Source organism: Calidris pugnax, unplaced genomic scaffold (assembly GCF_001431845.1).
Source record: "Calidris pugnax isolate Ruff unplaced genomic scaffold, ASM143184v1 scaffold13, whole genome shotgun sequence".
Taxonomy (NCBI): Eukaryota; Metazoa; Chordata; class Aves; order Charadriiformes; family Scolopacidae; genus Calidris; species Calidris pugnax.
The window spans coordinates 15,474,388-15,485,646 of record NW_015090810.1 but is presented as its reverse complement, the minus strand read 5'-3'; the positions used below and the strand labels follow the sequence as shown (position 1 = coordinate 15,485,646).

The 11,259-nt window shown below is 36.9% G+C and overlaps 1 protein-coding gene across 2 annotated transcripts in view; it reads left to right on the top strand.

The window, feature by feature from the left end:
- The first annotated feature begins 278 nt into the window (after positions 1 to 278).
- Positions 279 to 11,259, top strand: part of CDH7 (cadherin 7, type 2) — a 72,486-nt gene continuing 61,505 nt past the window's right edge. Inside the window, exon 1 of one of the 2 annotated variants that reach the window (XM_014938707.1) lies at positions 279 to 687. In XM_014938707.1, coding sequence (XP_014794193.1) covers positions 478 to 687 — 210 coding nt within the window. In that variant the 5' untranslated portion in view covers positions 279 to 477. The remainder of the gene's footprint in view (positions 688 to 11,259) is intronic. The other variant, XM_014938708.1, reaches the window with a different exon arrangement.

Here is an 11,259-nt window from a genome sequence, read left to right as displayed (position 1 = left end):
TTGATTATTTTAAAGAGAAAAATTGTGCTGGGGAAACCGGTATATTAAGAGAACAGTCTCGAGAAAAATTTATACTATAAATACAGACATATCAGCAATAATAATGCCATCCAAGGAATGTGCTCTAAACTCTCAGATACTTATTATGTAAACTCAACTGCGTTGATGATAAGAAAAATCATAAATAAACATTTTTATGCATTATGTGAAAGCTGCAAATAATTTGCGTTCTTTAAAAAAAGAAAGAGTTCTGACAACAGCTCTTTTTTTTCCTGGATAGGTACCTATTACACCATTTCTTTGGTGAAGGCTATTCAACGCTGGTGACTTCTTCCAATCAACCACTCCACAAATTATTATCTCTGGACTCCCAGCTGACACCCTGCCGGAGGCTAGAGCTACAGAGACAACTGGAATTGTGCCTGCTCTCGTCAAGGTTTTTTCTTTCACCGAAAAAAAAAAAGAAAAAGAAAAAAGATGAAGTTGGGCAAAGTGGAGTTCTGCCATTTTCTGCAGATACTAGCTCTTTTCTTGTGTCTTTCTGGGATGAATCAAGCAGAGCTCTCAAGGTCCAGGTCAAAGCCCTACTTTCAATCAGGGAGGACGAGAACCAAACGCAGCTGGGTGTGGAATCAATTCTTTGTGCTGGAAGAATACATGGGTACAGACCCACTCTATGTAGGAAAGGTAGGGAATTTAAACAAACTTTGGAGGGTGCAGATGCTTGGGTTTTGATGTGTTTATAGTGTGCAACCTGAAAATCGTAATTCTGTTAGCACAGTTGACTTAAACCACGATGGGACAAAATTTTGTATTTTGAAAAAGAAGAAATATTAATACTTCAAAATGGCAATACCTTTCGTTCCTGATTCCTCTTGTAATTTTTATTAGGACCTCTACATATTAGCTATGCTTCTATAAAGAAGTACAATAATTAAAGTGTTTTACTACCGTTGATACAAAGAAAATTTTTTTTTACTAATATTACATATATTTTTGTTCATAGGAATTGAGAAACATAATGATGAATATTCTTTTATAAGAGCTAACAGCTAGTCCTAGAACATAGAAGTTCTGTGTCATGTTCTTTCCTCCCTAAAGATCAGCACTACTGAAGGCAAGAGAGAAAGAATCAGGCACCTGGGGGTGTGACAAGTGAAAAGGAGGGCATGTCTGCATTACTGCTTTGTTTTGATGTTGCCTGGGTGGCAGATTGGTACCTTGGGGGCCTCACTGCCCTCCGTGCATAGCATGGCTCTGTGGCTTTACCTTCCCTCTGATGGGCACCAGGCCAGCACAGAGCAAGCCCTTACATCAGGGCATCCCAAATGGCTCATTTTGCCAGCCTGGCGCTGCACGTGGAGCACACTGAGCACAGCTGTGAATCCAGGCCTTAGCTCATTCACTGCCTTGTGCTGGTGGGTAATACGCTTCCTTCAGCAATTATGATGGAAAAAACCAAACCCCAAACAAAAAATCCCTCTTGTGTTTCTATGTAACATTTAAGTGTAATCATCTTATTGAAAGAAAAACCTATTTTTCTATGCAGTATCAGAATCAAAAAATAGTGTTTCTCATTAAAAGACAGCAAATGTGTAGAAAACAGGGGAGTGACAGCTTTTAGCAAAATGGCATGCTTACAGAAAAGGAGATGAAGTAATCTGAAATCCACTGCTTCAAGTATATGAGTGCAATGAATTTCAGTTTACTTAATTCTTCCTACTGAGACAAAAACCTTGATGTTTGTGTTAACATAGTTAAGCACTTAGAATTTAATCATGCCAACTAAATAATCACGTTAAATAGGGAACTGCTCTCATGATTACAATTGTGGTTGTGTTTAGGGACTTTTCTGAACTGGGGCTGGTACTTCGCACAATTGAGCCCTTAGGAAAGATGTGCTAGAATCAGAAATATTGTCTCTTATTGCAGTGGTTCTGAAGGTTTTTGATAAGTTTTAGGTTATGTAGCAGTTTCTTTTCTGATGCCATGAAGCTGTTGCTTGGCTTTGTAAGTTTTGGTTTTTAGCCAAATTTGTTCTCAGGTTGGAGTTTCTCTTGTGCCTCTGGAAAATGGCATATTTGGCATTCTTGGCTGGTGATGAAAAGGGAAGTGTGGCTTACAAATTAGAATTTCTCTCCTGGAAAAAAAGTATCTTTAAATACTTGACTGAAGACTGCTTTTGATCTATAGTGATTCTCATATTCATTCAATTGCTATATTATGGCCAAAGATGCTGTGGTAGCACTAGAGTACATGATATTTGCAAGTATGTGGTTATTTTTAGCTTCACAGTCTGCTCTTTCCTGTCCTTTACAAGAGTCCTAGTATTCATAAGCAGATATCTTCTGAAAAGCAAACCTTTTTTCCTGAAACAGTCTGTGCCCAGCCTGCTTTTGCATCAGCAGCAGTATGAATTGTTGGCTCAAGAACTCACATTTGTACCAGCAATTCATTTTGTAGGAAAAGCAGATAAAAATTTGCACTTGCAAAAGGAAGCCCATCTTCCTGGAAACAGAATCCTTGCTGAGCGTCTTATAAGATAAGACGTGGCCGGTTCCTAACCTTCTCACTGGAGAGGCTTTTTACTGCGTGGTTCCTGAGGTGCAATCATGACCAAAGCTGCATTCCCACGCAGGGGAGCAAAGAGGTGAAGAAGTGATTTTCTTTCTGTATGTTAACATATTACGTGTAGCACCACTCTGAAGTGAGCAGCAGTCATCTTCCTCCCCCTCTTCTCTTAAAAATATTGCTGCTCTTTTTTCAAATCCTTTGCAGGTAGGTAGGGAGTGAGAAGACTGAGATTTGGATAGGAAAGTTGGGGTTTTTTTTTCACTTTCCTCCTCTTCTTTTTTTTTTCTTCTTTCTCTTTGGTGAGGAAGCTACAGCAAGAGAAGAGCTGGCATAACTCACTTCCCTCATCAAGTGCAGTGGAAGCAGCAACCAGACTCTGCCTCATGTTCTGCAGAGTGCTCTGCTCCTGGGGAGGTCAGTCCTGCACTGCCTTACTTCAGGATGCTTTGCAGGGTGCCAATCTAAGTGCACATCCAGGAATGAGGAGCCTTCCTCCAGATTTTAAGGGCTGTGAGATAAAAACGCTTCAGAAACACACAGGCAAATGGGGATGCAATAAGGAATATTTTTTTCCCCACCCCTATTCAGTTTTACAAAGCCTAGGCAATTCTGTTTGGAAGGCAGCATTCAGAGAATGTTAGGGTTACACCACTATTCATGAAATAACAATGTTAATTCCATTGTCAGCATTAAATTTGTCCTCTTGGGTGTGTGCATTCTGATACCTTAATTATATGATCGTGCATGGTAAAATTCTGTTCCTTTTAAGTAGTGGAACGGGATTCCTATTCACATCAGTAAGATGAGTCTTTCACTTAAAATAATTTTTCAGTGTTTTCATGTTTTTTTAAGAAGACTTCAGATCCATATCTGAGGTATATTACAGCCTTCCTTCTTACATCCTTGACATCTAATTATTGGCAGAATGTTTTGTGTTTGTTTTTGAAAAAAAATGTATTTATTTTCTTAAGGCAGCAGGGGTCTGTTTCTCACATCACTCTGGAGAAACCTCTGGAGGAGTTCCATTAATTTTACACTAATAGGAGTCAGAGGTGACTGAGGTTTTTTGCCTTTTTTTTGTGTTTGTTATTTTTTTTAATGTCGGTCTTTCCTCTCTGTATTATAAATTTTAATCATCTTGAATTCAATCCTGAGTAATTCTGAGTGTCTCTTGGGAGGTGCTTAACATGTAATCAGACTGTGGACTGAACCATATACAATTTCTTTCTGTCTGTCAGCACAGCATAAGTTATGTTCACTTAAAGGGCTGAAGCATTTTACTATTTAGCCCTTTTACCTGTTCGGATAGGTACTTTTGTCTTCCAGACATGCCATGTAGTAGATGAGGCAGTTAACTATGATGCTAATTTAGCTAGAAGCATAGGTGGCTTTTGTTTTCCAGAAAATGTTTGCTGCAGCATGGTAATATGTTTCGTGAAATGCCTTACTCTGTATTTTCCATATAAATTACTTTAATAGACTATATTTGGGCATAAAAATAATAGTACAGAGCAGTTTTAAATGATTCAATGCATAAACACCTAAAATTAGGAAAAAGTGTATGCTATTACATTGAATATTTGAAAAGCAGTACACAATCTTGCAATTAAAGTCTACACATTGGCAAAAAGGAGTTCAGTTAAAGTAGAGCTTTAAAATTGTGTTGATATCTTTTTTAGGTTTTGTTACATAACTATCAGACATCCAGGGTTTGGTTTTGGTTATGGTGGTTTGTTGTTTTTTTTTGATTTCTGTTAGTATTTTTTGGTTTTAATTTCATGTTATGTGTTCTGCTACAGTCTCCTCAAAAGCATTATAATGACACAAAATCTTAGCCAGTAATCCTTTAATTTTTCTTATTAAAAATAGAAGTAGGAAAATAATCCATAAATGAACCTGAAGAAGTAAAACAAGGCTGTAATCCAAACCAAAGCTTCTTTTCCAATGTCTCTAAATTTGTGTACAGTTGAAGACAGGGACAGTTTCAAGCTCTTTGCTGAGTTCAATTCTTTTTTTTTTTTTTTTTTTTTTTTTCCCCCGTACTACATCTACTGAAACAGTGATTGTAGCAATCAGTAAGCAAGGAGCTACCTCCTCCAACAGCTGCCAATATCCCAGTTTTTTTTTTTTTTTTTTTTTTTTTTCCCTCTGAAACCTTATTAAGATACAAAGGACTGAAAATAAAAGAGAAAAACACATAGGATTGCTTGAGCACAAACCCCAGAAGTTGATATTTATCTTTGAGAGGCTCACTGGTACTTCTAAAAAGGAACACTTGGAACTTGTGAGGTGCCTTGCGTCTACTTGTTATTTACAATGTAGGGGAAAGAAAAGCATAAATCTGACCTGCATATTCTAAATGGTAAAATCAAGAAAAAAGGTTAAATTAGTGGACTAAGAGCATGTAGTTTGTTAGAGCTCACAGTCATTGCCTTCTAATTGCATTTTACCTGCCTCTTTGTTTTTCTTCTAACTATATTAAGATAAAAAGGCTTGTTGGATTCAATTTTCAAACATGGACCAAAATGCATAAAAGCAAATGTTTGTCTTAGTTTCTAGAGTAGTACAGAATGAGTGAAGCATTAAAAAAATGCAGTGAACTTAAACATTTCCTGGACAGTTGGTGCATTTAAGGGAATTTACAGGTTTGTTCCAAGATATGGTGGGGAAAGTATTTTTCAAGCAGCAAAATAACAAGAAGTGTGAGTTATTGTTGGCATAGAGAGTGGATTATTTTTCCCAGACTCATCATTTCAGAGGGAGGCAGGCCAGACAGGGAAGAATATTGTTTTTTTGTGTTTGTTTTTTCTTTTTCAAAGGTATTGGTGAATGTGTCGATAGGGTGACAGAATTAATCACATATGATATTTATCTGAGGTGTGACCTTTTACCAAGCCATACAGATGCAGTCAGAAATAGAGCTCTTTTTCTAGATCATAGTCTCACACTTCCAGACGCAGCTGATGACTTTTTGACTGACTTGGATGATAAGTGTCTTTGCTAAAATATTTTAAGGTGGTGAGTACTGTGGAAGCGCTAACCAGTCAGTCAAACTCGGACTGATTTGTTGGAATAGCAGCTGCTGAGAAACTGAGGGAACTTCATCTGTGGTGAAAGAGTTGAGAATTTTAATCTCTCTAGAAACTATACTACAGCAGTTTTACTGACATTTGGGAAATGGAGAGCGTATGGGGTGAAATTAGGAAGCCAAAATGTAGGTAATAGGGACCAGGCTGCCTCATTTGCAGATAACGGAGCAGAAGGTGAGTTGGGAGTGATTCACTGGAGGGTTCTGTCCCTCACTCTGTCTATGGGGGCAACACATGGGGCTGCTCTCTCTGCCTACTCTTAGCCTGGAGCCTTGCCCTTCCAGGCATCCTGCACAAGATAAATGTTCATGTCTGCTCTGCAAGTAAGCTCCTGGCTAAAAGTAGTTAACAACTCTACACAGATTTTTTTCATTTTCTCCCTCCCCGCCCCAACCCCAAGTATTTTTGGGGAAAAAAACCAACCAAAACCAAATCCAGCCAAAACATCTATTCTTCATCTGTCTTTGTGGACACTGTGGAAAGCCAAGATGGAGTAATAACTCGGAGAGAAACTTCCTTTTTAGTATATTTTTTACTCCTTTTCTGTTTGTTAACTTTACTTTTAGTATAATCTTTGAAGCACTGTTGTTTTATATACTCCCAAAAGCCATTTATGAAAGTGAAAAAGCAAATTGCTATATTTCTGTAATTTACCCATCTGAGGAACTCTCTGTTCTGTGCTTTGAAAATTGATAACAGTTGACCTTTTAAATAGAATGGGACATGTCATTCCTGTCAATGTTTTTCTACCACAAGTGCTGCAAATGAAACAAATGAACAGACAAAATAGTCAATTCCTGCTTACCTACTTTGTGGATTGAATAGGTCTTGGTGAAGGTATGTTTCAACTGTAGAGTAGTGGTATGAATTTACCATCTGAGCTTGTACTATGCAGTCACTAGTAACACATGCTTTTTTGCACTGGATAGTCACTGTGGGCTTTGTGTTATTCCATGCTTTATTTTATTTGAATTACCCCAAATAATTGAGAGCGGACTGACAATCTGAATGTTTCCTACTTAGTATGCAGGGCTAAAGTGTCTCTGGGGAGAATGGTGAGATTAAGGCACACAGGAAGAATTATCCAAAGGGATAACCTAAAATCTACTGCTTTTTCCTGGTTGATTTCATTAGCCTGCACAGCTATAGTGTAATTTCCTCTTTCTCTCTTTATAGGAAGTCGTCTTCTCACATAGCTGAATGGATACAGAAATGAGTTTTATGCTGGGGATTTAAAGTGATGACAATTTCACATGCTCAAGCACTAAAAGACAATTTGTATGTAATTTCATTATTAGAAGTGATAATGGAGTTGAGAGACTTATGGTTGGATACTGAACCAGAACATGCAGCTTTTTGATCTTTTAGTATAATATAGAACACTGATCCTTAACATGTGGCATTGCAGAAGAAGAAGGTTAGTGAAGGTGATGACAACATCCGTAAATTAAGTAGCCCTCATTGCAGCTTTTTATTCAATAGCACAGCTATGCTATTTATATAATCCTGTAATACCAGTTCTGTATTTCAGTAGACTAATAGGGTCTACCTGCAGCGCTCTGCTCTGAATTTCTTTTGGGCATTATTTAAAACAATATTTTATGGGTCTCTGGCAAAATAGAAAAGCGAGAGTAAAAGCTAATTTTGCAATGATATGTAGATGCAAGTACCCTGCATGCTTGGATGGTTATCAGAAAATACCTTCTTTTCATGAGAGCATGAGATTTACAGTTTTGATGTCAGTCAACTTCATGCTGCTTCAGCTGACTTTTTGTAGTCATATTCTGACATTTCTTCTCCTTTTCATCTGCTGAGCTTGTTGTTAGTCCTCTACTTCATGCTATTGTCTGTCACTCAATATCCAGTTTTACCTCCGTTCTTTAGTCTCACAGTTGCATATTAATGATGTTGGAAATCCAGCACTTTAAAAATAGGGCTACCAAGAACAGTATTTGCATTATTGTAGGGCTAAGGAAGTCCAGTCATGAACCAAATTCCTACTGTGCTAGGCACAGTGCAAGCTAACAGAACCCCTGCCCTGAGGCAGTGGTCTTGCAAGACAAGAGGCAATAGTGGGTTAAGAAGCAACAACAGAAACCAGAGAAATATGGAAACATTAGTCAACATCCCCAAAAAAGCTTCAGAACAATAGCTCACCAATGTTCTTTGCTATGAAGATAGAATATTATTTGTTCTAAAGATGAGAATCATGCAATATATTAAAACATTATGAACAAGTAACAGGGAATTCTTCCCAGCTTTTATTTTCCATCCTTTATGGATGACAAGTTAGTTGAAATTCATAAGTACAGTCTATTTGATATCTATGTTAGTATAAGTTTACTTCTCCTTTCAGACCAGATAAAGGATATTTTTCCAAAATTTCAAAATATCAAACTGCATATGCTTTAAAATTTTACATCTTGTAGCCTGCTATCACACTACCTTTTCCAGGTTGTCTTTTTTCTGATACCTATGCTGTTAGACATAAGTGTCTAGAGACCCACCGGGCATTCATTCCATGTATTTAGTATTTTCCCTGTGTCACAGTCTAAAAGTGCTACTAGGGATATTCCTGCTTTGTCACAATTCTTCTGCTGAATTTCTTCTTTGCTCTATGCTATTGTTGTGCTGTTTTTTATTGGTGGTGGTTTGTTTGGGGTTTTTTTGGTGGTGTTTTGTTGGTTTTCATTTTGTGGTTTGGTTTTGGTTTTTTTTAGTATTACACTGCACTTCTCAAGTTCTTTGCATCTTTTTTCTTTCTTTATTTTGTTTTGAATAATCACTTGCTAAAAAAGTATCTGTGTACACATGTCATTCTTTTGGTGCTCGCCTGGTTAAGGGGAGTACCTATGACAACATACTAAGAGATCCTGAAAAAATCAAGAAATGGTTTCTTCATGTCCAATAAGTTGGCTTTTACATAAATATACTGGTGATTAATGATGGAAAAATCTCTGCAGTATAATCTTTTTCTCTTAGTGTCATGCATTTCCTTGGAAGAAGTGGCTGAGCTAAGTGGTAATGGTGGAAGAGCTAAGAGAAGTTAATACACTAGGTTGCTCACTTCCTTCAGAATAACTATTAGCTGCCTTATGCTACCAGCATCTTCTCTGTCTCTTTTGCACTGGAAGAGACACTTACTGTCACGTAAATTAGAGACAAGTAGTTCTTAGAAAAAGCAGTGGAATTTATGCTCCTAGGAGAACCCTAATTCTGTTCTAGCTGTCCAGACCTTGGTCATGGTATGAATACAAGCCTACACTGCAAGCATAAATTTGAGAAGGTCATAATGTTTAATGTTTCATAGCTCCAAGGTTGTAAGAAGGAGGATCACCCAGTTAAAAATCGAGGTTCTTTTGTTTACATAGTATTAAAAATATGTTGTCAACACCTAACTGTAGATCACTTGACCCAGTGTATAAAGGGGAACTACCTTAACCTTCCCAGGCTAAGTGTAAACTTAGCCAATGAAGAAGCTCTATTTACAATAGAAAGATGCATCATGAAAAGGTGCTAATCACCGCAATCAATACATATGCTCAAGAAAATATACAATATATTTAGGATGAATTCTTGCATATGTTTTTGACTTTGCTAAGAAACTTCCACCATTAACATCTCCTTCCATATTCAAGTATTTGCTAGTGCTACAGCCCTGTGCTATTGCAAAAGGAATATTATTTATGTGGGCACAAAACATGTAGTACAGTAGTAGTGCTGTATAAGCCATAAACAATATAGCAAATAATAAACATTATTTTATCTTTCAGATAAATAAGAATACCAAGACAAATATAGGTCTTTTGCATATAGTAGTTCATGCGAAAGTATTCATGTACCACAAAATGCAAAATATGCCTTACTGACTCAGTCTTAAACTCTCTTTTTCAGAATGTTCCCCTGCGAGAAGGTAGTTCTAAACATTTGAGAAGGTGGCAAAATTTTCTTAATGTGTGTTGTTTAGTAGATGATTTGAGAATATTAATATCAGAATACAACTATTTGGCCATTTTAAAATTTAATTTTTAGCTGATATTTTATTCTGTAGGTTAGTAAAAGAGGAGAACTGAGGACTGATTGACAACAGAAAGCAATATATTCCACATTTGGACAGTTAAAAAATAGTGCCTTCCTTTCATATAGTCATATAGCACTCTTAGAGCACTGAAGGCCTGCTTTATGTGGATTCATATGGGTGAACAGGGTATGTGTTGAGTACAGCTAAGGGCAGTCTGACATAATGTTCTGCCTACAGCACAGGAGATTCTTTGGCCATCTCTGAGTAGAAAAAAAATAAACGTAATGTCATTTTCCAGGTGATATAGGGAGATTGTGCTTTATGAGTTCCACAAAATGTTACCATAGACATACTGTCCCATTTAGTTTTCTTGTTTCTGTAAATCGTGAGAAATTACCTTGAGGACTATAGAGATGTGCAATTTTGCTGCTGTGGAGTGGATGTGAGAAGAATTAAGCCCACAAAGTTATTTTTCATTTGAAATGCTTCCAAAATATGGAAAATCTGGTACTTGGATACATGTGTAAGGAAGATAAGCTGCTTAAACATTTCATACTGAGGTACCAAATTGTAACCCTGCTGACTAGACAATCAAGCAATTCATTTTCCTTACAAGGTAGGCAGGTGCAGAACTAGGCAAAGTTTAGCTTGTTATTCTGTAACAATGAAAAGTTTTCAGCTACACTTGGGAAAAGCAGATGGTCATTTCTTAAGTTTCCATAATCATGGTATAAATGCAATGCCATAAATTAGCAAACTACTTAACTTGTCTTTCTTATACAATTTATACACATTATATGGGCAGATTTGGCATTTGGGAAAGTACTTGGCATATTTTTATGTTTATTTTTTAACTTGCAGGACTATAGTGCTACATAGTGTTTATATTAAGAACTGTTAAATAATTCCTCTTGCTCCTGGATATTCATAATCTTCATGCATATGTAGACTGTTGTCCTCACCTTTCTTTTACCCTTTACCACTTAACTGTTGCTTAACCAAGCAATACGTATTTCACGCTTTTTAAAAGTTTTCCTCATTGGTCAGCACTGCAGTCCTGTGTTCATTTTTACTGCTTTTTTATTCATTCCCTCTATTTTTTCAATATCTACCTGACAATAAACAGCCGTGAGCAAAAGCACTCTATTATACCTTCTGCTAAACAGGAAATAAGCCAAGTGAAACTGTTATTTCCTGTCTCATTGTAAGATTCAAATTGCTCAATTCATATTTGTTTGTTTCTTTCTTTGCAAGTTCGTCTACTACTACTCTGAGGATCTTAAAGCTTTATTGCTTTTCTGTTTTATTCTTTCTGCTGAATCAAGTGTATTCCTAGGTGTGTATCAATCCCTCTTGAAAAATTTGGAGAGCAAGGGAAATAAGACTTGTTTAAAAAGTTATGTCAATTTATCTGATTTCACTGATAAACTGAATGAAGCCATGTCAAAGGACATTTTATGGAGGACACCAGCAGGAACTGGAGTGATAGCAGTGGTGGAATGTATGCATAAATGTATAGGAAATAATGGAGGTACCTTACATTGAGAAAGAATTCCCACTTGTACTGACACATTT